At 38.8% G+C, this 26,860-nt stretch overlaps 1 protein-coding gene across 1 annotated transcript in view; it reads right to left on the bottom strand.

Annotated features, from left to right (window-relative positions):
* Positions 1-554: 554 nt before the first annotated feature.
* Positions 555-26,860, bottom strand: part of PDGFC (platelet derived growth factor C) — a 210,500-nt gene continuing 184,194 nt past the window's right edge. Inside the window, exons 4-6 of the mRNA XM_002716942.5 lie at positions 13,594-13,801; positions 8,698-8,915; positions 555-2,108 (exon numbers count right to left, since the gene is read on the bottom strand). Of these exons, the coding sequence (XP_002716988.1) occupies positions 1,992-2,108; positions 8,698-8,915; positions 13,594-13,801 (543 nt within the window). The 3' untranslated portion in view covers positions 555-1,991. The remainder of the gene's footprint in view (positions 2,109-8,697; positions 8,916-13,593; positions 13,802-26,860) is intronic.

Below are 26,860 nucleotides of genomic sequence, written 5' to 3'. Positions count from 1 at the left end.
CCCGGTCGGGGCGCCGGATTCTGTCCCGGTTGCCCCTCTTCCAGGCCAGCTCTCTGCTATGGCCAGGGAGTGCAGTGGAGGATGGCCCAGGTGCTTGGGCCCTGCACCCCATGGGAGACCAGGAAAAAGCACCTGGCTCCTGGCTCCTGCCATCGGATCAGCGCGGTGCGCCGGCTGCAGCGGCGGCCATTGGAGGGTGAACCAACGGCAAAGGAAGACCTTTCTCTTTCTCTCTGTCTCTCTCTCTCTCACTGTCCACTCTGCCTGTCAAAAAAAAAAAAAAAAAAAAAAAAAAAAAAAAAAAAAAAGCTCTGCTCAAAGGCATTGGAAAGAAAAGACCTGGAATCCTCTAGAGAATGAGTCCGTTTCTACCTGTCTTTGGAAATGACACCTGTTATTCATTGCGTAATGAAAAGCATGGTATCACTAACGTTTATCATTTCCATTTCTTGGAGTCCAAGTGATAACTCTTGCATGTGTACACACATGCATGCACATGTTCAGGTATGTGCACACATGCAGATACACACACACACACATACACACACACGCAGTTTCTCCCCAAAATAGCCTCATTCTTTTATTTGATGATTCAATACATTTTTAATTAAAATAGTCACCACATAACCTAGGCACAATATTAAGCATTTTACAAGCAAAGTAGTTTACTGATTTTCTTTTCAATTGCCAAAGAGTATAGTAAGTGGGCTTGCTAAAGGATATACTTCTGTACATAAAAATATCCATGTATTTATACAAGTGTATGGAACAGAGTTTAAAGATAATAAAACTGCAACATCGCAATAAATAGGATGTGTTCCTACAGCACAGGAAAGCACGCCTTGTGAGGAAGCTGCCAAGTCTCTGTTTTCAAGGTGCTTTATGGTCTTCTGAGCTAGGCTCACAATCCCCCCCAGAAGGGTTAGGTTAGTAATGATTGGATCTGCATGTCTTCTTTCATATGTTGTATTTTATTTGCATACCCAATAACAGGGGTAGAAGACAGGATAATTTAATTATTTTCAAAGTCATTCCAACTTACCAATTCTATTGACTTCCCACTTAATAGTTTAAAATGCAGATTACTCTAAGCTCTAGCACCATACAAGAATGAAATACATGTTTTTTTTTTTTTTTTTGTCAGAGCAACAATATTTTATATCGTCTTTGTTCCTCTGGCTATAACAATTCTGTTTAGAAAAAATTTACCAAGCTAAAAATAGTTGATCTAGGTTGTCATAAAAAAGAATATTAAATACCTTTGGTAAAAATAGATATATTTAACAAGATTAGAAAAGGCAACAGTTATAATGTCAAAAGGAGATTATAAAATGTACACAATAAAACAAATAAACCAACTTATAGATAAAGTGAGGATAAGGCCACTCTTCTTTCAAGGTCTGCCTCTTCCAAACCATCATTATAGTTCTTTTCTTCTAAATGGCAGAGATTTTATCAAGAAATATGGAAAATCCAGTCTTTCTTACCAGCAACACACACCTGTAATTCATAGCAACATAGTTCCTTTTGAAAAACCAAGTTTTCAGAACACAGACAATTCTGGTTTACACGTGTGAGGCCCAGAGCGCGGAGCTGTACAGTCGCGGAAGGGAACAGAAGCAGGCGTCCGTCCGTGCACGTGCACTCGTCCCTCTCCTGACACCGACCTAAGTCCTATCACCACAGCGGGAATACAGAAGGCAGCGAGCGAGCGGAGGGCGAGCCTGGTGACGGGGTAACTAGCTAGAGAGCCGCAACTCCTCTTTCTCTCCCACGATTGAAGAGCTTGTCTCCGGTCCTTTGGGCCAAAGAGCTGCTGCGCAACTCCTAATTCCTGTGGTATCTCCTCTTTTAGAACGCGCTGCAAATCCTGAAGACGGAGGTCCTTGAAGCAAACAAGTGAGGTTATGGAAGGAGATCACGCGAGCCTCAGTTCGCCGTCGGCGTCAGCCGCTGCCCCGCGCAGCTCTGCGAAAGGGCCGCCGGGACGTTTACCCTCCCGCGTTCCCTCTGCACACACAGTCACACGCCTCGTGATGCTCCAGGGCCACGTCGGTGAGTGATTTATGCAAACCCCTGACACCAATCTTTGGTCTCAACTGCAGGACCTGAAAGGGAACAAGACAAACCACCTTTAAAACCAATGTCTACAACTGCAGATTCCACGTGCAGGTAACAGTGCAGAAAAGAACTTTGGGCCCCACAAAGACAAATTTTCCCGCTTCCTAGTGAACGTGTTAAGAAAATATTCCCCACCCAAGGAAAACCATAAACTTTAGTCATCGTTTCATGAAGGAAAGGACATGGTCACGTCAACTGCTTGGAATCACAACCGTCTCAGAAAAAGAAGCTTTTACATTGAAAGACTCACTATGGTACTGGACTTTGCTTAGCTAATTACGCTGGAGAGAATTTCACCTTAAGTATTTTGGAGCTACTAATGCGCAAGTTATTTTTTTCTGTTTGTTGGTTTCTTCTTTCATTCATTTATTCACACGCTTAACAAATATTGATACTTGAAGCCATGCACTCAAGTACAGGAATACTGTGCAAAGAAACACGATCACTGCACAGCTGAGTCTGCTCAATTATGCCACTCATTAATTTTCTTGGCTACACTTCAAGTCCTCTATAAACTTGATGAGATGGATTAGATGTACTTCATAGACATCAGCTTCAGTCACAGCTAACTTTGCGCAGCTGGATCCTACTGTGCAGTGCAAGTAGGTTTGCATTTGCATCGTCGAGATCTCTAATAAGAATATCGCAAAATAGATGCCGATACTAAACATATTTCCTTTCAGCACTGTGACAAAGGGATATGGCTGTGCATTCTACCAAAGATTCAGTATTTATCAGTGGTAGCTAGATATTAAAGTGTATTAGATTTTATTTCTTCTAACAGACATGATAAAGTTTCAGAAACTGTCTTTTGTTTGGATTATGAACAGAGATCAGAACATATAATAATGTGAAGTTGTCTAGCATATTTGGTTTCTGGATATGACACAGACAACTTCTAAAACCTATCATTCCTGTACATTGTCATTAATTTCAAAAGGCACAAATCAAGTCTCTTGATTGTTCTACTCTAAGACTTAAAAAACAAAACTGGAGAACGCATATCTCATTTGGAGTGTGTGGTTATACCAGAGGTTAATTAGCTAACATTTTTTGAATGCTTACTGGATGCCGGGCACAATAACAATGTTTTCACATACTTTAACTCACAAGAATTCTATGAAGTAATTTACAATTATTACCCATATTTTACACATGAGTGAACAGCCGTTATTTGTACCTTTGCCAAATGTGACTTAGTGATAGACAATGATCGCATAAAGACTTAGAATATTACTATTCATACTTTCCATTTATTTGGTAACTTTCTCCCTAGAGCGATAAACTTCAAAGTCTTATAATGATTATCAGATAGTAAACTTTTAGAGTACATTGTTCCAATGTGACATTCCATAATTCCAGAAGAAAAATGACAACTACTGCATTACTTTATTGTGAAACTGAACCCAGTTTCTACCGAATGTTATTTTCTATGAAATGACTTACCATTCTTGAGCAACCTAGGGTGACACCCAAACTAATTATAGGTAAGATTTGCTCTTGCTATCGATTGTTCCTGGAATGAGGCTGGATGGGTAAGATGAACTACAACATTGACATAGCTAATGTCTTCAATTCCTTTCGCCATATGTATTTTCCCATTCATAGAAAAAACCTGAATGAAGGTGAAGGTGGGAGAGGCCACCATCTTCAATCCAAACAGAGGCAAAAGCTAGACTTTCCTTGCCTGCTTCAGCATGCTCAGGCCAAGAAGTACTTGCTGAATAAAAGCCACCAGTTTGCCCACTGATGCTTGTCGAAGCTTGGAAATAGCAGAATCCCATAACTTTCTAAGTCAGGGATACAAAATTCTAGATAGTGGGGGATGTTATTAGGGTTTCCTTTTTAATTCTTTTAGACAGTTTTGACTTTGGAAGAGAACAGTAAACTTGCAGGTGACCCAGGAGGCCACTCAAATAATGTTAAAGAAAAATTCAGCTTTCAAGACGTGGATTATGGGGGCAGCTAAGAGTGAAGGCAGAGGTATATCTCAAAATGTTTTGGGAAAGAGCTTCCAACTAAAAGTACAAATCCATGAAAAAGAAGTCCAAGGGAAAGCTCAAAGCAGAGATGATGGAGGTGAACAGAGGAGACACAAAGAACTGCCTCAGAACAGATGTCTGTGAACCTCTGCTCAACAGCCTTCAACGTTGCGGGATTTGGAGAGCACTGGGGAGCAGGATTCATTACAACAGTAAGTCTTTGGATGGTACACGTCTTCCTCAGAACAAACAGATCGGAGGTTAGAACTCTACACCTTATATTAAAAAAAGAAGGTAAATATATGTAGATATAAAATGAAAATCATTAAGCTGATTCAAAATGAAGTAAGAGGAACAAATATATTACTATTGTGAGATCCTAGAGATCTTTCGGCCATATTCACTCATGTAGGCAACTTCATTAATATTTTATTATTTATTCATAATCGAAGAGTAAGTGTGGACATGGCAAGAAAAATAAGGATTAGCTAATTTCAAGAAAGTTACATATGCCAAAGCTTGTTCTAAGTGTTCTGGAAGTCCCGACGTATTATATCCTTACAATAAGGACTGGGGTTGGAAACTCAACTTTACTGATGAGGAAACTGGGGCATAGGGAGTTAAGTAATTTGTTCAAAGTCCCAAAGCAAATTCCAGATTCAAAACTGGGGTGTGTGGCTTCGGAGTGTGCGTTGTCAAACACTGCAGTGTAAAGTCATCTTTGTTTTCATTACCTCTTGAATTGCTAGAAACCAAGAGAAATAAACAAAAATGTTGAAAATGTAGAAGTTCTCTAACAGGGATGTCTTTGAAGTCCCATAGATGTGTACGCCAAGTTGGAACTAGCAGGTTACTGGTAGGACACCTGTGCTGAGGAGAGACTAACAGTAGTTATCATGGGGCAGGGAAGACACTAAAAAGCATCTCAAGGAAGCGGTGAGGTCTAAGGTCATACATATGGAAGTTCCAGACTTGCTTTTCTGAACACTTCTATTCAGTGGGTGGAAAAATTATTAAGGGAATATATTTATTTAGCTAAAATGGCTTCCAAAATAGAGATCTACAGATTGACTAAAGCATGAAGAATGGGGCCAGTGAGTGGGGCAGCAGGTTAACCTTCTGCTTCCAGTGCCGGCCACTTGGATTCCCAGCTGCTCCACCTCCAATCCACCTACCTGCTAATCCGCTTCCTGGGAAAGCAGTGAAAGATCGCCCAAGTGCATGAGCCACTGTCACCCCCGTGGGAGATCTGGATGGGGTTTCAGGTGGCTGGCTTCAGCCTGGCCCATCCCTAGCTATTGCAGCCATTTGGGGAGTAAACCAGCAAATGCAAGATATCTTTCTCTGTGTCTCTCTTGTGTCTCCATCTTTGTCTTTCTCTCTCTGTAATTTTGCCTTTCAAATAAATAAATCTTTTGAAAAAATTAAGCAGGTTTTAAATAAAAAATTAAGAGTTAAAAAAGCACTAAGGATCTTACTAATAACAATATGGTGCTATATTATTTTGCTATCATTAACACCATGACAATAATAACATCTTATATTTTTGAGCCCTTAATTTTCTAAACTTACTTTTAATATTCACAATAGTTGAACAAAACCCAGTAAAAGTGGTATAGGAAACCAAATGAGGGAATAATTCAGTTTTATATATATAGTACAAAAAAGAATATGATTCTAGTCTGATACTTATGAAAGCTAGCACATAGATGAAAGAGAGAAAAATTAGAACTTCTAAGATGTCTTTATTTTATTTCCATGAGGTGAAATGATCTTCAAACTGAAAACTGGAACAATCACCAAAACTAACTAAAGTCATGATAAACCTGTCTTTAATTGAGTTAAATCTCTTGGTTCAGATGAATAATATTCAATTATCTAGTAATTTAAAACAAATTTAAATTATGCTAAAACATTTTCAATTATTTAGAGGAAGTAGTAGACTCAGACTTTATTTCCAGGAAATAAGAAAATCTCAGGCCTCAGAAATTATTCCATATGGTAACAAAATTACAAAAATATTACTGAAAAATTAATGATTCCCACAAAGCATAAAAATTAGGTATTCTTGCTGCTGGAAATGTAGACTATGTCACTTTATCTGTCTGTACTCACCTGTGTATGCGAGGCATTTGAAGGACACTAATGGATGATCATGTAACTATCACATGTGTAGACCAACACCCATAGTTATGCATGAACATATGTGTCTACACATGCACAAGGCATGAATGTGTAATCAACCTCACCCAAGATGTCATTCTGGAAGGAAGCCAGAGTCTACAGGTACTGCTCACAGGCTTGCCCCAAACAAGACTTTTTTTATCTAAGGCTTGAAACAGATGCTGCACACTCTGTGGCAATTCTGGGGATAGCCCTGGGCTAAGGTGACTTTGAAAGATATTTACAAGTATAGTATGGAGGAGGATGTGCTGGACCTGGGGACTGATTTGGTTGACCACAAGCATGATACAGATTCAGGATCTGATAAACTAGTTCTAGAATGCGACTATGTCATGTTTGGGTTTATAGATCATAGAAAAGCATTTGTAAATGCTAATTTGTTGTCCTAGAATAAACTCTGTTTCTTCAGTACCTGCTTAGCAACTGCAAAACTGACCGATTTTTAGGTGGGAGAAGATCACTCCAGTTTCACCCACATTCTCACTGCATCCTTTCATGTTCTGCCAGGTAATTCTCATATATGTCCAGCCCTTACGGCATTTTAGTTTCTATGTAACTTTAAACCTACCATGGTCAGGGCTTTTCTTGCCTAGAATCCCAGTTCTGGAGTAGCAGCAAGAGCTGTCTGGAGCTCTGTGAGCCACCATGTCCTTGTATCTACTTGAACCCTGAGTAGCGCTTCAGTTCCCTTCACAGATCTTTAGAAGTCTAGGGCAGATGCCGGCACAGCGGCTCACTAGGCTAATCCTCCGCCTAGCAGCGCCGGCACACCGGGTTCTAGTCCCAGTCGGGGCGCCGGATTCTGTCCCGGTTGCCCCTCTTCCAGGCCAGCTCTCTGCTGTGGCCAGGGAGTGCAGTGGAGGATGGCCCAAGTGCTTAGGCCCTGCACCCCATGCGAGACCAGGAGAAGCACCTGGCTCCTGGCTTCGGATTAGCGCGGCGCGCCGGGAGATGGTCCAGTGTTTGGGCCTCTGTACCCACCACGTGGGAGACCCAGATGAAGCTCCTGGCTCTTGGCTTTCACTTGACCCAGTCCCTGCCATTGAGACCAGCTGGGGTGTAAACCAGAGGATGGAAGATTTCTCTCTCTCTTTCTCTCTAACTGTGCCTCTCAAATAAATAAAAATAAATCTTAAAAGAAAAAAACACCAAAATCTATGGGGCAAAAATGAAAGTAGAATGTGGATAACAACAGTCACTCTATTTTCATTTACAGTTTGACAATTTAGGGTGTTATCTTCTAAAAGACTGCCACCCAGTAGTTGTCATGGAATAATGCAGCTAGGAAAAGCCGGAGAGATTATCCTGGTTTATACTTCTTTTATCGAGGCTGTGTGTCCTGATGACAGTGACAACAAGTCAATGGTAGAAACCGGAAAGAGTCCCTTTTCTTCTGGATTCCAGAGCTTTCTTCTCCACGTTCTCAGCTGCCAATAGCACTTGGTGAAGGGCGGGAAACTCATGTCCTGTGAAGTACCTGTTCCAATGGCCTCTCAGAAGAAGGTTTTACAGATGCCTCTTTGCATAAAAAATGCATTTATGAAGCAGATATTTATTCTGTACTATGACTTAGTATGTGGAAAAATTAAAAAGTAAGGAAAAGAAGGCATGTTGAAATGAAACCAGATGGGCCGATTTTGGGCGGCTGTCATATAAATATTTTGCTGAAATTAAAGGTGACTCATTGAGAGGACATTAGTTCCTGATTAACATATGGTGCATGATACTGAGGGAAAAGTTGAGGCAGGATTCAGCGTATCCCAGCACTGATGACAGGGTTGTGTCCTAACATTTGCAAAGCTCTAAAAACCATCAATCCTAACACTTCATATTGTACTTTCCTTAATTCCAGAGGAGAAAGACAGAAAAAGTAAAGACTCTTTAAAATATTTTGTGTGCTATTTGAGGCCAAATGAATGATCCAATGATTAGTAAAATTATAAATATGTCCTCTGGCATGTGCCCACATTGACTGAAATAAAAATAAATATCAGAGATCTCCTTTCTCCAAAACAGTCCATGATTTAGTCCAAAGTTTGTCTTTAAAGTTTTCCTTTCATAGTTTGAAAAATTTAAAAGTTGGAAAAACTTCACCCTTTTGTTTTTTCCGTCAGTAAAACAAATTTTCTTGTTTTGGTATGACAGGTAAAGCTTCCTTGACTAACCATGATATACTACCAGAGTGTAAGCTCTCTGACTCCTTAATGCCTGGGTTTTTAAATTAAAGGTCTCAGTAAAAAACAAAACAACAACAACAACAAAAAACCAACAAAAAAACACAACTATTTGTAAACGCTGTTTTTTTTCTCTCAGGCATGCAACATCTCCATCCCAAACGTGAATCCATTTTAGACCGACTGTTTTGTCAGACCTGGAGTACCTGAAGAAAACCATGAAGGAATATACTTACCTCATGGTATTTTTTAGTGACTTTGCTGGGGACACACTGACATTCATTGCAATTGTGCAGACAACAGGCGCAGTTGCCACCACAGCGTTTAACCAGGAGACAACCTGGCCAGAAAATGGTATCGGTTCTCTTTAATTCTTCCCTTATGGACACGGAGAAGTTACGAGGGGTGCAGCTGTACAACCTCACCTCTTCTTTCAGCAGGTTCAGATCCACCACTGCAAGACACGGCAGACAGTGAAGAGAAATAGACGCTCACGTCCTGGGCCTGGGTGCCTTTCATTCAGAAATCTAGTTATTTCATGAATAATTGCCCTAACAATATTCCTTCTGAGTTTAACCAGGTTTTGGGGCTCTACAGCTCACAAATTGGACTTTCTATTTCGTAGTAAACAAAGCTTCATTATGACTAAGTGACCAATAAAGAGATGCTGTTGTGCACTATTAAGAACAGAGCCAAAAACACAGTTGAGAACTATAAATGGAAACTTGATAGAGAAAGAAAAAAGGGCTGTTCCTTTTAACTTCAGTAAAAAAAAAAAAAAATGTAGACAAGGAGAGCATTGGAGGGAAGACTAGAACGTAAAAGGATGAACGCTTTGATTAAAAAGCCAATGCAATTTTTAAAAGGATTACAGGCTCAAATAATTACTGAAGAACAAGTTCACGAAACACATCAAGAGAACTTCCCATATCATAATCTTTATGGCGATAGGAATCACAAAATGTAAAAAAGGAATGAAGAAAATGTACTTTTACAGACAGATGATTGGACCATGAGTGAAAACACTATGCATTGTCTAAGAGCAAAGTTGTTGAAAAGCACAGCCTCAAACAGAGTGAGTAATTTATGACCTTGGAGATTGAGACTAACTAGATTCCTCAGGTTTCTATCTTTCCCTTGCTAACGGATGTAAGAAATGTCTAATTTATAACCATTGTCTCTATTCTTTTAGCCAGTTGTTTAACTGTATTGTGCTTTCTTTTAGAAGAATACCTATTTGTGAAGACTAAACAAAATACTCTTTCATCAGAGTGTTGCAGTAAATCCTCAAAGAACCATTATTTTTAACTACAAAATGACAGTGCTGTAAGAAAATTATGTCAGAGTAAAATGTCCTATTTAATATGAATTTATACATAACACACGAACAGCAGTTCTTAGGACAGATACCTAAAATTTTCATTTCTGTTTTGTAGCTCTGCTTATTTTTCCCCTGGAAATATCCAAGTAAAGTCATTCCAATAAAATTCAAGAGTTTCCAACAACAAATTCCTTCAGGCTTTTGTTTTTTAAATTTACAAACATTATCTAAAATATAATCAATCTTGTTAAATGCTTTTCATTAATATGGAAAAGCATCAACATGAATTGAAGGAAAATATTTTTAGATAAAGATGACTTAAAATGGGAACAATCACCATATAATCCAATTTTATAAATTAAGTACTAATATCTCTCAATAACTTTAAAATGGTGAGCTAATTAAGAATCAAATGCTGTTTTCTTGGCATTGTTATACTTATGGATATAATCAGGCTTTTCCAAATTGTTAAAGAGAGGAAATTTGAGTATTTCTAAGAAACAGAGGATACAATTATGCATATGCAATTATAAATTACAAGCATATAAAATATGATGAACTAAAACCCAGGTCAAGCAATGCTAATTCAAAGGTTCCATTTCAAAATGTAATTCAACTAAAAAATTACTTTTCAATTCAATAGCAAACCACTCTTTGAGTATTTAAAGATTTCTTTTTCATCTAAAAATGATCCTGTGAAAGCAAAGCTTTTATATATTTAAAAGCAAATGAGTTCATTCTTTCAAGCACCCTGAAGAGACCAACATATTTCTAATAAAATTAATGAGATCATTAGAGTAAATGATGTCACGTATTTTACCTGATATCATTTTGCTGAACTAACATGATATTTATACATTCCTCTTTTGTTGGTAAAGCTATATGTAAGTTTATTTGAAATTTTTCTCTAGAAATGAATATCTAAGCAACAAAGAAAAACTAATTAAAAACACGCACAAACTTAAAAGCTTGTTGCCAAAATTTTGAAAGTTTAATATGTGTGTGTCTTTACAATGTGAAAGAAATTCTTAGTTTTCAAAGGATAGTTACCTATCTCAAATAGTTTTAAAAACACTATTTCATGAAACTGGAAAAACAGACTGTATACGTTCCCTTTAAAATGTTTACTTAACCACAATAAAAGGTTAGAGAGATTTCCCAAGTGAACTAAGTTATGATACCTGCTACAATGTGAAAATTTAAACACACTTTCAACTTAGCTTCCACTCATTTATCATGTTTGACACAAAGTCAAAAACTCTTTTTAAGCACTAGTTAGGCTTGATTTAGAAAATCTGGCTTTGTGTGTGTGTGTGTGCGTGCAGTAACAACATCTTAGTGAGAGTTCTGAACCAGAGGAAGAAAGGAAATAAAAGAAACAAGAACATTAATGGAGCCCACAGTGGGCTAAGAATGCAATTAAGGACTTTAAATCTGGCACATCATATTTGAAATTTACGTTTCCTCTTCCTAAGGCTTTAAACTCATACAAGCTTCATTAAAATAAGTCACATGTCCATAATCTTGTGTCATAAATTCTCCAAACATTGTGCAGAATGTCTGGGCCAAAAAAAAAAAAAAAAAAAAAAAAAAGGGGGAAAAAATCTGAGAGGGGAAAAAAAGAATCATTTCCCAAAGCAGATATTTTTGTAGGTTAACTATAACATTTAGGACATTTTTCCTTTGCAAAACATTTGTCAAGTAAAACTCTGCTTTCAAACTCTCCTGTTTTCATAATTCTCTCTGTAGACAATACATGTGGTAGGTTGTCTTGCTAAAGGAAGAAGACTTCGAACACACCACCAATCAACATTGTTATTTCTAATGCAAATATCATCAATATTGTTAAGTTTTATCACAAAGGGTAATACTGACAAAAAAATTATGGTCACGTTCTCCTTCCTTAGTTGTTCCTTCTTTTAAGATACTTGATCTAAGGCTATTCTGTTACTGAAATGCAACCTGAGGGTGGTCTTGCGAAGATAAATGTGGTAACACTGTGGTATGTTTATTCTGTGGAAAATCTATTTCAGTGTCTAATTAGAAGCTTTTAAAAGTTTTAGTCCTTGTTCCTTTGTAGCAAGACTCTTGGGAGGGGAGTTGGTTTTGTCTACATAGATGTTATCCCACACCTGCATTTTAGTTTATGTAAAGTTCCAAAAATATACACTGCTTTTCTCACACTTACTGTGTGTGCTTAAAAAGTTAATAGTTTTGGCAAACTGCAAAGGGCTTCAATTTTGAAAGTGTTAAATGAATATTTGAAAGCTCTGGTTCAATGCTGACTGCTTTTAAATGCATGCTAGCCCTGCCTGGCCAAATCTTTTTTGCACACCAGGCTCAGAGAGTCACTCAGGAGGCCTGTTTAAAAGGGAGGTTTCTAGGCTTGAATCTAGAAGTCCGCTGTGAACAAGCCGAGCTTAGAACCCTTTCCACTCCCTGGCTTCTTACAGACGCACATGACCGCCTCCTTGAAAACTGCTAACAAGAGCTGTATTCATGGGTGTTCCAGCTAGTCTCTCCGATCTTCATTTTCCTCTTCCTAAGTGGGAGGGAAGGGAAGTGTTGTTCGGAACTTACTCATCAAGTTATTCATCAAGATCAAATCTTATAAATATGGAACAGTTTTCAGCATCTGGACGGGATTTTGCTGTCCCTGCACTTGAACAACCCATTTCAGACGCTGCCAGAAGGAATCCACATCTGTCGGCACAGCCAAATACCAAGGCTGGGCAAGTCAGAACATGATCTGCTGAGATTAAAGCTCCTGATCCAAGGGCTGCCAGGCGCGGTGCAGGAAAGCAGGAATCCGGTTTCTTTCTGACAAGATTAAGAAGAACAAGGCTGGTGCAGCCTACCCCTGAGAATGGCTCAAATTCGCTGAATACTGTTCCAGCCACATAACTTCTCAGACTGTCATTCTGCTCTCTGAAGTGACAAGGGGTGCCCTCCAGTGTTTCTGACAGACCAGACCAGATTTTCTGCATGCTCTATGAGTATCCAGTTATTTCTGTTATATTTTTATTTGTGTCGTTATGGAGGCTTTCTGCCTCTCATGTTACTAGGAGAATTAGCTAACCTTGTAGAAGACTCGGTTAACATCATTTACAATTTCTTGACTATGTGGAATTAGTTCTAATTACTAGCACGTTCACTCTTGAAGGGTGATATTGTCAGAGGTCAAAAGTGATCATTTCAAAAGCAAAGTGATATGGAAAAAATTATCAGGATGTGGGGCCCTTTAGATAATTTTTTTTCTCACTAGGAATCTAAACTTGGAGAGTACTGTCCATTTTATTTTGCACCAGTACTATTTTTCATATTATTTAGAAGTTTCCAGGGTAAGGACATAGGAATTGATACAACTTTGACCCCTGGAAGATGTAGTGAAGAATGATTATTTTTAAAACGTCCCCCTCTGCTAGCCCCAGACCTGGTTTTGTGGCTCTGATAGTTTCTACTGTATCTTGAAATCAATATATTCTAAATATTAGGTTTGAGTAAGCAATGATCCTTATGAAATGCAATGAAAGACTTCGCAACAATGGTATTTTTGCAGATAAGAACTATGGTATTTTTCAGTTGAAGTAACCCTTTTAATTTTCCAAGCCTGCTAATTTATAATTAAGTGCCTCCTTTTGTATGTATGCTTATTTAACGTACACAAATGTTGGAATGATAAGAAAATGGGTTGTTTGGATTTATCACTGAAGAATTTTAAACTCTAACCTTTAGAAGCTGTGCCTGAAGAATCTGAAACATTAGCTGCTAAGAAAATTAAACGAGGTTCTAATCTGAAAGGGGAGCTTACCTCTGGATTTTCTTCCAAAAACAAAAGCCTTGCCAAGAAGTTGCCAAGTTGGCCTATACAGATCTTCTAAGTCCAACTGCCATCTATCTGGCTCAAGATACCGAATAAGATCTTCCAAAGTACTAAAGGCAGTGACGGCATTATTAAGCAGGTCCAGTGGCAATGCTGAAGCGGGTAGCACTGAAGGGCTCACAGCTTCTGTGAATTGCTGAAAGTAAAACGAATCCCACGTTAACTGCTTGAATCACAACCATGCCCTCATTCTGCATCTCCACACAAAGTTACAGAGCCTTAAGGCTGAAAATGTATGGGAAGTGAAATTGTTTTAAACCCAAGTAACAAGTAATTACTTTGCAAAGGCTTCATGGAGATGAACTCACAGATGTTTTTGAAGTCAATGAGAAATACATTATTTCCATTAACACAAACCACGGTGGGTGTGGAAAACTTTTGCTCCTATTAAAAACATGGACATATCTCCAACTTTTCAACTATGGACTTAGAATGGAAACTATATTATTGTTTACCAAAGTTTTCTTTTGATTTCCACTTTTTATTGTCCTCAGTCTGGAAAAATCATCGGGTTGTTATGCAAATTACATGTTTTAAAACTTCATACAGGGGCTGGCTTTGTGGCAAAATGGGTTAAGCTGCCACCTACAATGCCAGCATTCTACATGGGCGCCAGTTCTAGTCCTGGCTGCTCTACTTCCAAGTCAGCTCCCTGATAATGATCCTGGGAAAGCAGTAGACAGTGGCTCAGTGCTTGGGCCTCCTCGCCCACATGGTAGACCTGGAAGAAGCTCCTGGCTCCTGGCTTCCACCTGGCCGTGCCCTAGCCTTTGCAGCCATATGGGGAGTGAACCAGCAGATGGAAGCTATCTGTCTATCTTTCCTCACTCTAACTCTGCCTTTCAAATAAATAAAATAATTTTTTTTTTTAAAAAAGCTTCATATAAGATAATCCATAAAAGAACTTGAGCAAAATGTGAGTGAAAATCCTTTGACCTGGGAGAGTAATTTGTTCATCAGGAAAGAAAATACCTAAACCATAAAAGATCAGTTTTATAAATTTGCCTACAATATTTTTAACCTACAAAAGACTAAATAAACAAATTTAAAAACACAAATAACACAGGAAGAACACCTTGTCGAAAATACCTAACTGTCACAAAATTATCATCCAGAATTTTAAAAACATAAATGACAGGGCTGGCCCTGTGGTGCAGAGGCTTCAGCTAGCACCTGCAGTGCCAGCACTCCATTTGCGCACCAGAAGGACTCCCTGTTGTTCCACTTCTGCTCCAGCTCCTGGCTGGGGTACCTGGGAGTGCAGTGGAAGATGGCCCAAGTCCTTGGATTCCTAAACCCACAAGGGAGACCAGAATGGAGTTCCTACCTTCTGGCTTTGTCTGGCTTAGCCCTAACATTGTGGCCATTTGGAGAGTGAACCAGTGTGTGGAAGATCTCTTTCTCTCTCTCAACCTATCAAACTATGTTAAATTCAACAGTTAGCAGAAAACTGTAAAATACAATGATATTCTTATTCCACATACAAAAAATGAGATGGGGGCCGGCACCGCGGCTCAATAGGCTAATCCTCCGCCTTGCGGCGCTGGCACACGGGGTTCTAGTCCCAGTCGGGGCACCGGATTCTGTCCTGGTTGCCCCTCTTCCAGGCCAGCTCTCTGCTGTGGCGCAGGAAGGCAGTGGAGGATGGCCCAAGTGCTTGGGCCCTGCACCCGCATGGGAGACCAGGAGAAGCACCTGGCTCCTGGCTTCGGATCAGCGCGGTGCGCTGCCCACAGCGCGCGGGCCGCAGCCGGCCATTGGAGGGTGAACCAACGGCAAAAGGAAGACCTTTCTCTCTGTCTCTCTCTCTCACTATCCACTCTGTCAAAAAAAAAAAAAAAAAAAAAAAAAAGAGAGAGAGAGAGAGAGAGAGAGATGGGGCTTATTCCACATACATAAGGTTGACAAGACTAAGATAAAGGAATAAGGAGCACATACACTGGAATTCCTTTGTTCTGCCTCCAAGAAGGAATGTAATGGCCACGACATTTTAGCTGGTGTAACTGGTGTATAGTGAATACAAGACATACACTTGTCATAGTTTCTTATAATTAGCTTTGAGATTTCTATCCTTTTGTGCACATGAAAGCATCTGCCATGATATTCACCACAGCATTGTGTGAAATAAAAGATCGGGAGCAACTTAATGTCACGTATAGGATTAAAACAAAATGGCAAGCCACAAAATATGACAATAATTCAAACAAAAACGAGAAGCATCAATGCCATTTATATATATGGAACTCTTTAAGATTTCTTTATTTATTTGAAAGTCAGAGTTACCAAGATAGAGGGAGAGACAGATAGAAAGATTCTCCCTCAGTTGTCTCACTCTCCAGATGGCCGCTAAAAACAGGGGTGGGCCAGGCTGGTTTGGAGTAGGTGGGACAGGAATTGGTGCCCATAAGGGATGCAGGCATTGCAGGCAGCAGTTTACACACAATGCTATGATGCTAGCCCCCATAAATAGAGCTCTTAAAACTCAGTAAGAACAATTCATTCCCAATTTTAAATGTTGACTAAAGGTAGATAGTGGAAGGTAAGAATTGAAATCAAAATATGAAAAATAATCACAAACTATTTATCAGAATAAAAATATTACTTCCAATGTATAAATGATGAAGAGTACAGAATAAAACATTTATCTTGATTGATATTCATTATAGAAACACTTACAATAGCAAAAACTGGGAGGGATCTAAATTTATAATAGTGGAATTACATTATACTAAAAATGCAATGGTGTATAGCCATGAAAAATGAGGGTCCCTTGGAAAATTTTATTTTAACCAGGGAAATGACAAAATGAAAACTACATAAATATAGCTTTAAAATTACCATGATTCCAGCATGCATAAATTGAAACAAAACAAAAATTAAAATCAAAAGTGCCTAAATGCAAAGCATGTTTATCACATGAGAATCAGTGATTTTAATTTTCTTTCTTATTTATGCCCATATTTCCAACATTTTCTATAATCACTATGGATTCTTTTGGGAAATCAGTTAAAAATAGTATTTGCTATAATAAAAACACCATCACATCAGCTCATTACAGGGATTCTAGGTTTTTGCTCAAAGCAGAGGCTACACACAGCAGCTGCTAACCTTGCCTCCTGGCCTTCAAGCTTTCCTTATTCCTTTTTGTTCTATGATGCGTAACCTTAGGTTAATCCACCTAAAATAAGCTATCACGGATCATGCGATGAATTTGGACAAATGCTTATGTGATTTCTCATCTGGAGGATAAAATCCAAATTCCTTACCCAGCATTTGAGACCCTTAAAATCTGACCTCTGCTCACCTTCCCTTTTAATCCCCCACTCATCAAAGACATGCATTTTGTTTCCATCAATCTGGTCTCTTTCACAAACTACTACACATGTCATATTCATCTCGGACTTTGTACCTTTACCCATACTGATGTTGCCCCTCCTCCCCCATACGGAAAATTCTTCCTCTTGTTGATTCACACAGTAAATCTTTACCATTTACAGTGCCTTACAGTGGTCTTGGAAAAAATCCAATTCACGAAAGCTTCCACAACAACAGGGCAATCACGGTCCCATATATCTCAATTGTGTCCATTTAAGAGACTTGTTCTGTGCGCTGCCTGTGGACACCTGGCTTGAGGATCAGAAGTCCACTCTGTAAACTAATAAAAGGGGCAACTTTCTTTGGGCAGGGACAACCTTTATCAGGGCTCACAATCTTGTAGGTGCAGAGTCCCTACCCGCTGGGGACATTTCAACAAACCATCTCAGGGACAGGACTGCAGTACTAATTTTTTTTTTTTTGTATTTATTTTGAATGACATTGTTTCTGTAAGTTCTATCTCAGTGAGTTTGTGGTTAAAATGCTAATGAATTTTGCTTGTTGCATTTTTAACCTCCAACTCTGCTGAATTCGCTGATGAGTTAAGAGTAACTTGGTGGAGTCTCTTTTTCCTCCATGTATAGAATCACGTCATTTGTACACATGGAAAATTTGACTTCCTCCTTTCCTATTTGTATGTCTTTGACTTCTTTTTCCTATAAATTGCTTTAGCTAAAACTCTTAGAGAAGTAATGAATAAGAGTGGTGGGATTGGACATCTTTGGTACCAAATCTTAATGAAAATATTTCAGGCATGGAAAGCCAAGACACTCTGGGGAAAATGCTTTCACCTTGTCCCCACTAAATGGGATGCTGGTTGTGGGTTTGTTATGTAATTGAGGTATGTTGAGGTGTGTTGTTTATATGCATAACTTATTCAAAGTTGGTATGCTGTGTTTCATCAAATGCTTTTCCCCCATCTATCAGATGATCCATCATTCTTTGGATGCATTGCAATGCATTGATTTGCATATGTTGAACCATCCCTACAACCCTAGGATAAATCTTACTTGGATAGGGTGGATGATGATTTTATTGTGCTATTGAATTCTATTCGCTAGTATTTTTTTTTAAGAATTTTTGCATTTATGTTCATTAGGGAGGCTGGACAATAGTTTTTTCTTTTTTTGTTGTGACCTTTCTGATTTTGGAGTCAAGGTAATTCTAGCCTCAGAATGAGTCTGGGTGTTTTCCATTCCTTTCAATTTTTTTGAATATTTGAGAATAACAGCATTAGTTTTCTCTTAAATATTTAGTAGAATTCAGCAGTGAAGACATCTGGTCCTGAGGTTTTCTTTGTTGGGAGACTATTCCTGACTCAATCTCACCACTCAATATTGGTTTGTTCAGGTTTTCTATGTTTTGGGATTTTGGTAAATTACATTTCCAGGAATTCATTCATTTTCTCTAGGTTTTCCAATTTACCGGCATATAATTGTTCACAATATCCCTTGATGATCATTGTTATTTATGTAACATCAGTTGTAGTATCCCTTTTGTCATGTCTGATTTTATTGATTGAGTCTTCTCTCTTTTTTTCTTAGTTAATCCAGCTAAAGGTTTACCAATTTTATCTTTTCAAAGAATCAACTCTTAATTTATATTTTGTATTGTCTTTTCAACTTCTGTTTTATTTATTTCTTGTGTCATTTTTATTATTTTTTCCTTGTACTAATACTGAATTCTAATCGAGAATGTAAATGACATTGACAATGAAAATTAGAAAATATTAATGAAAAGAACAGAACAAGACACACACAAAAAATGGTACTGGCATAACAACAGATACATAGACCAATGGAACAGACTAGGAACCACAGGGATAAATCCATGCACCTGTAGTCAATTAACACTCCCTGGAGAAAGGAGAGTCTCCTCCAAACAATGGTGTGGAACAAGTGTGTTTCCCCATGTAGAAGTTTGAAACAAGCTGCCTCTCACCCTATAGAAAAATCAACTCAAAATGGATTATAGGTCTAAATTAAGAACTAAAACTATGAAACTACTAGAAGAAAACATATGGGACGCACTTCAAGACATTAGCATAGGCAATGACATTTTAGATAACACCCCAAAAGCACAATCAATAATAGCAAAGATAGACAAGTGGAATTTTATCAAACTAGGAAGTTTCTGCACAGCAGAGGAAACAATCAACAGAATGAAATAACCGACAGAATGGGAGAAAATATTTGTAACTTGTGCATTTGACAAAGAATTAATACTCAGAATATGGGGCTGGCGTTGCAGCCGCCTGCGATGCTGGCATCACACATAATTGAAAGTTCGAGTCCTGGCTATTCCACTTCCAATCCAGCCCCCTGCTAATGAGCCTCAGAAAGCAGTGGAGGATGGTCCACGTCCTTGGGCCCAGCGCCCACATGAGAGACTCAGAGAAAGCTTCTGGCTCCTGGCTTCGGATCTGCCCAGCTGCAGCTGTTGTGGCCATTTGGGAGTGAACCAGAGAATAGAAGACCTCTCTCTCTCTGTCTCTGCCTCTCTCTCTCTCTGTAACTCTGCCTTTCAAATAAATTAATAAATCTTAATTTAAAAATACTCAGGATATATAAAGAACTTACAAAATTAAACGACAACAATAAAACAATCCAGTAAACAAATGGCTAAAGGGCATGAATAGAAAAATTTTTAAAGAAATACAAAAGTCCAACACATGAAAAAATGCTCATTATCTGTAGTTCTCAGGGAAGTGAAAATAAAAATCACAATGAAATATTACCACTGCATTTAGAATCGCTATTATCTAAAAGAAAAAATCAGCAATGCTGGCAAGGTTGTAGAAAAGGGAACTCTAACACCTTGTTGCTTGGAATACAAATTATTACAGACATTATGGAGAACAGCATAGAAGATATCTGCATTTCATGTTCATTGCAGCAACACTCCTAAGACATGAAATCACCTTAGATGTCTACCAATGGATGAATGGATAAAGAAACTGTGAGATACACACACCCACACACACACACACAAAATGGAATATTATTTAATCATAAGGAGAATGAAATTGTGACACTTGCAACAAAATGGATGAACCTAAAGATCATGATTTTAACTGAAACAAACCAGGCACAAATATCATGTTTTCTTTCATATGGAGAAGTTACACATGTATATTTAGTCTATATGAGTCTAAAATAGTGTTCTTCCAGAAGCCGGGATATGCAGGGGGCAGATGGATGTGATAATCAGCAACAAAATGCAGTTCGGAAAGGGAACAGGTTCTGGTGTTGCACAGAACAGCAGGTGAACTACAGACTGCGATGAAAGAACTGTGGAGGCTAACGGCCCAGTATGACTGGTTCATACTGTGTATATGTTACAATGTCACATCACACCCCAGTAAATAAGTTCAATTAATACAGAAATGCATGGTCTAGAGTCACCCTCTATGCCCCAGCTCACTTCAAATAAATGTGGCAGCCTTGAAACTACAAGAATTTTTTTTCTTTAGGAGAGAATATTTTAATAATTTCATGGGTTTTGTTAAAATATTAGGATATTTTCCAATCATTTTAAGATATTTTTGTTCTGGCCGGTGCCGCGGCTCACTAAGCTAATCCTCCGCCTTGTGGTGCCGGCACACCGGGTTCTAGTCCCGGTCGGGGCGCCGGATTCTGTCCCGGTTGCCCCTCTTCCAGGCCAGCCCTCTGCTGTGGCCAGGGAGTGCAGTGGAGGATGGCCCAAGTCGTTGGGCCCTGTACCCCATGGGAGACCAGGAAAAACACCTGGCTCCTGTCATCAGATCAGCATGGTGCGCTGGCCACAGCACACGGGCCGTGGCGGCCATTGGAGGGTGAACCAACGGCAAAGGAAAACCTTTCTCTCTGTCTCTCTCACTGTCCACTCTGCCTGTCAAAAAAAAAAAAATTAAGATATTTTTGTTCTATGAACTAGATTCTTAAAGTTTTTGAGAGTAGAAACTAAATCTTATTCATTTTTATCTATTCATTGCTTTTTATAGTTGTCCAAAAACAACAAATTTTATGACTGATAACTCTACAGATAAATAGAAAAACAATATACAAAGATATAGAAAATCTAATACAGATTTTTATTTTAATTTAAACAAATTCAGCCCTAAAAGCATTCGGAGCTGGCTGAAAAGCTCATGAGAGTATTTCAGGCATGGAAAGCCAAGACCCTCTGGCAAAAGATCTCTGCGAGTGAGATCCCAGTGGAAAGAACAGGCCATCAAAGAAGGAGGTACCTTTCTCTGAAGGGAGGAGAGAACCTCCACTTTGACTATGAGCTTGTCTAAACAAGATAAGAATCGGAGAACTCAGAGGGCTTCCATAGCCTTGGAAACTCATGACTGGAGCATAGGAAGATTACTGATGCCATAGACAGGAGTGTCAATTTGTGAAGTCAACGGCAGGAGTCACTGTGCACTTACTCCTCATGTAGGATCTCTATCCTTAATGTGCTGTACATTGAGATTTAATGCTATAACGAGTACTCAAACAATATATTTCACTTTGTGTTTCTATGGGGGTGCAAACTGTTGAAATCCTTACTTAATGCATACTAAACTGATCCTCTGTAAAAAAAAAAAAAAAAAAAAAAAAAAAAAAAAAAAAAGAAAAGAAATTATCAATTCCCAACTTGACTCTCACTGGGATTAAACATGACAATAGGTCTGCTCTGATTTCATCATCATTTAAAAAAATCATCTATTATTTTTCACTTTATGTTTCTGTGTGGGAGCAAACTGTTGAAATCCATACTTAATGTATACTAAGCTGATCTTCTGTATATTAAGATAATCGAAAATGAATCTTGATGTGAATGGAAGGGGAGAGGGAGTGGTAAAGGGGAGGGTTGTGGGTGGGAAGGACGGTATGGGGGGGAAGCCATTGTAATCCATAAGTCGCACTTTGGAAATTTATATGCATTAAATAAAAGTTTAAAAAAAAAAAAACAATTTGGTTAAAATTGATTAAATTTATAATATGAACAGGTTAACACAAATATATTACAAACTTAAAAAATAGAAGTCACTACATATGCATTTTTATAAATTTTAAATTAGGGGTTAGTCATAAAAAACAAGTGAGTGTTTCCCATTACTATTATGATGTAAAACACATTGAAGTTTCATACTTTGCACACAAAAAGCAAATGGTTTCTAAGAATAAAGATACGATTTATGAAAGTTTCAGTGCTCAGATGTATATTATAGGCATGAAATAAAATTGTAATTTAGGGTACATTTTGACTTTTCTTTTAAAAAGTATTTACCTGGGAAAGAGAGAGAGAGGCAGAGACAGAATTCAAATGCCTGCGATGGTTGGGTCTGAAGCAGGCCAAGGACAGGAGCTAGGAACCCAATCCAACTCTCACATGCATGGCAGCCCTCCCTGCTGCCTCCTAGGGCCCGCATTAGCAGGAAGATGGAGGCAGGAGCCCAAGCTGGGAACTGCACCCAGGCATTCCAACACAGGACGCCTTATCTGAGATCTTCATCACTAGACCACTGTCCACTCTGAGTACTTTCAATTAGACCATCTAAGAGACGGCTTTATTTTGCATCCACATCTTTTGGAGAATCCCTGAGTTCAGCATTCAGCCTGAACAGGTCCAGGATCAGCATCGCTGTGATAAAGTGCAAAATATTAACACAAGAGAAAGCAAAGCAAAATAGCCCCATAATACTGGACAAGTAAAATATGCACATCTCAGGTCCAGTGAAGTGTCAGCCTCTCTACCCCCTCAAAGGACAAAGGTGGGAGAAAAGCATCTTGTCTATGTTGTTTGCTGCAAGGAACTTCCATGTTTTTAAATATTTAAATTGAGAAAATTAAAAAATATACCCAACCAGTACTACCACACAAGTACCAGTCCCCCAGATTCTTCAACTCTTGCAAAAAAAAAAAAAAAAAAAAAAAAAAAAAAGAAGGGACAATCAACATGCTTGTCGTGAATTCAAAGAATCAACCCCTGGACAGAACAGAGGAAGTAGTGATTCTATTTAAGGCCTTCTCATGATGGTCACCCCACCCACTGGTTCAAGGAACAACCAAGTGGTTCGCTGTTGAGGTTCTGCTTTTCTCAGCTAAGGGATTCTTCTCCTACGGAGGGAGCATGGCAAAAAAGAAGTAAGAGGGAAAACTGCCCTCTCATCGTTTTTATAAGATTTAATTATCACTCTTATGAAACACCATTCATCAGTACAAATTTCCTTTCTAGTGTATAGAAAATTCTAACAATAACTTGGATATTTAAAAATACCTAAGGGTAGGGTGGTTAAGCTAGTTAGAACATGCAATGTGTGCCTTTGATTTGCATTGGAATTTCAAATTTCTTAATTTCTCTTTTCCATGAAAATATTACAAATTATGTGCTGTCCTCCATGACTGCTGCTCAACAGGAAGGGAAACCAAGGTTTTCTGTAAAGGAAACAACCCAATCGACACCCTTCCTTCTGTAAGCCAGAGAGAAGCTGTGCAGCTCTCACCTGCAGGGCCCTAGTGACAACCTCCCCTCCAGTAAACAGGCCTCCTGAGGCCATCCCACCCACAGACCATTCTGTTAGCACAGATGTTCAAGGAGTGGTAATGGGATCTGAATTCTCTCTGAAATAAAGTGTCCCGTCAAACAGCTCATTTCTACAATGTCAGCTCCAGGTACGAAGGGTCCTATATAAAGTGAAGTCTTTAAAATTATAGAGTGAAAGTTTCTATGAATTACAACATGACACCAGAGAAGAACCCTGACAAGGAGACAAAAAGAGCTTGTAGGGCCAGCGCCACAGCTCACTTGGCTAATCCTCCGCCTGTGGCGCCGGCACACCGGGTTTTAGTCCCAGTTGGGGTGCTGGATTCTGTCCCGGTTGCTCCTCTTCCAGTCCAGCTCTCTGCTGTGGCCCAGGAGTGCAGTGGAGGATGGCCCAAGTGCTTGGGCTCTGTTGGGAGACCAGGAGAAGCACCTGGCTCCTGGCTTCGGATCAGTGCAGTGCGCTGGCCGCAGTGGCTATTGGGGGGGGTGAACCAACAGAAAAGGAAGACCTTTCTCTCTGTCTCTCTCTCTCACTGTCTACTCTGCCTGTCCAAAAAAAAAAAAAAAAAATAGTTTAGATCCTGATCCTGGAGTTGTTCACATTTAGGGAGGAGAATTTCAGCAAATAACTGAGTTTCTGTGCTTCAGTTTCCTACTCTGTAAACCATAGAAGCTAGACTAATTCCCATTTGCATTTCTATGTAATTGTTTGCCTGTAATAATTCAGCAGAATTATCCTGAGAACTTAAGAAAAACTATCATACACAACTTCTTAAAAGATGGGGCTGTTTCCTTTAAATCTCCTTTGTTGCTTTATATTAGTGAGTTTGGGAGACATCGTCCTGTGTACAACTAACATACAAGAATATTTCAAAAACTTTGTGCAAAATGGAATGAAAAGGAAGTTCATTTTGGTGCAAAAAAGTTTTTAAATCCAAGCATAGTTTTTTTTTCAGATTATAAATTTTCTATGATCTGAAGTATCCTTATAATTCTATGTATATTTTAATGGGTTCATATATGCATGTATGTACACATATCTTGAGAGCACACATTCATCCTGCCCATTTAGAATCCAAATATACTACAAACACATATCTAATTTCTGCATGGGAACTTTATGGTACTCCAGATTGGAAGAAAACAGGTCTATGCTTAGAGACTTGATGTCAAATTTTCAAGTCCATACGAGACACCTGCTGTGTTACAGGCTGAACCGCATTGACCCTAAATTGCTATGTTTACCTCTTATTCTCCAGTACCACAGAGGGTGACTGTATTTGGAGGCAGTCTTTAAGAACATAATTAGGTTAAAATGAGGTCACAGGGATAGGCCCTAATCCAATATGACCAGTGTCTTTACAAAGAGATTACCCAGGGAAGACCCTGTGAAGACACAGGGGGGAGACAGGCACCTGCAAACCTAGGAGAGAGGCCTCAGCCCCACTCTGATCTCAAACTTGAGTACCCGCTGCTTAGAGAACATGCATTTCTGTCACCAAAACCAGCCAGACCAAAGCTAAAGTCTCCTTAGAGAGATAATATATGATGTCATCAACTTCTCAAATTATTACCTGTTAGACCAGTCAACTAAAGTTACTATTATACTATGTCTATCACATTACTTAACAAACAACTATTAAACAGCCTATGAGGTGAGCATGGTGATCCAGACCCAAATTCCTTCTGTGTGCAGTACATCCTTAGTAGGCCAAATACTGTGCATCCCAGGAGAGATTTTCTTCTTGCCAGAACAAAGTCAAACTGAAAATGCGCTGTTATGAATCACACCAGCAACCAAACAACATCTCACAAATCCTGGTGAGTGCAATCCATAAAAAGTGGACTTGGTATGAAAGGATACATGAAAAACAAATGTAGGTTAACTTTTGTTATTGAAAAATAACTGGTAACCCATAATTTCAGCAAAGTAAGTGTCGAATGAACCAGTGTTAAAACCAAGACAGAAAGTTGAGCTGCAAAAATAAATTGTGTTATAGACTTCTCCAGTGTTAGTTTTGAAAATCAATATTTTAGTGTTTCATATTTCATTATGACTACCTTAAATATTCTATGCATTTATTATCACTGTTCCTTTTTTTATAAAAATGAAAGCTGACTTTCTGTTTACACTAGTTCTATCAGAACTGCTTATAATTTCACAATAGATAGCTGCTTATCTCTGAGAAACCATAGTCATCTTATTAGAATTTTTGTGGTGAGTGCAATTTCAAAAATACAGCATTCACAATGAATCTTCCTGGGACAAATATGCATGCACCAATGTTTACCTTGAGTAGCATAGCAACTGTTGTTAAAACTTTTGGGGCCTACCAAGATTTACATTGCAGCTTTCCTACTAGTCAAATGCAGACAGGACACTGGAAATTGATAACAAGGCTTTCACTCCATTCATACCTAACAGAAAATCATGAATGCACATTACGCTTTATCATTACAGTTAAAAACAAAACAATCAGGTGTGTGGTAGATGGATTAAAAAATGGTGTCTTGTGTAATATCATTTCTTAAAGATGCCTTCACTCTCACTAGTATCATGTCAAGCGCATACACTGTACTCCTACGCAGGTCTGACTTTTGAAGAACTTAAGAAGCACACAGAAATGCCTGCCAGGAACAACTGATGGAAGGTTCTGTCGAGATACAAGAATGTCTGGAACAATTCATGTAAACACGCTTCTTTGTCTTCTCCCTTTTTCTTATCTAAATTCATCCCCAAAGTTCTCTGTGTTATGTTTTTAAATTATTTTTAAGCCAGCACAGAAAAGCCAACGCTTGCATTCCTTCAGAAGAACAGATGTTTTAATACTGTGTGGGTAACGCAGACTATGTGTTTAAGGGAGAAATCCTGGGGAAGATGGTCAATTGTATTCCTATCAGGTCTTAATATTAAATGGTTCTTCTTAAAAGAGCATGGCAACTGAACAAAACTTGATATAGTTGTACAACCACTCATAGTGACAGTCCAGCAGGAAAGAGAAAACTGTGTATCATTCAGCACTTACTGAAAACAGGAAATTTTCAGGCTCAAACCCGAAGTTGAGCCTTGAGGCCATGATTTGCATGGTTTCAGGAATGCCCTGAAGAGCAGCAGAATTCCGCAGGGAGCCATATGGAGGGAAGCGATGCTGAGTGTTGTTGAACACATTGTCTCAAGCACAAGTCCTGTTTACGGGTGTTAAGTCCAGCTTGCTAAGTGTACGGATGGAACACTGCTACTGGCTCCATTTTCCTATCAGCATGAAACTTGAGCACTATCAAGATTTGACAACAGTGACAAGAC

The sequence above is a fragment of the Oryctolagus cuniculus genome, chromosome 8, assembly GCF_964237555.1.
Source record: "Oryctolagus cuniculus chromosome 8, mOryCun1.1, whole genome shotgun sequence".
NCBI lineage: Eukaryota > Metazoa > Chordata > Mammalia > Lagomorpha > Leporidae > Oryctolagus > Oryctolagus cuniculus.
This window is presented reverse-complemented; position numbering and strand designations above follow the sequence as displayed.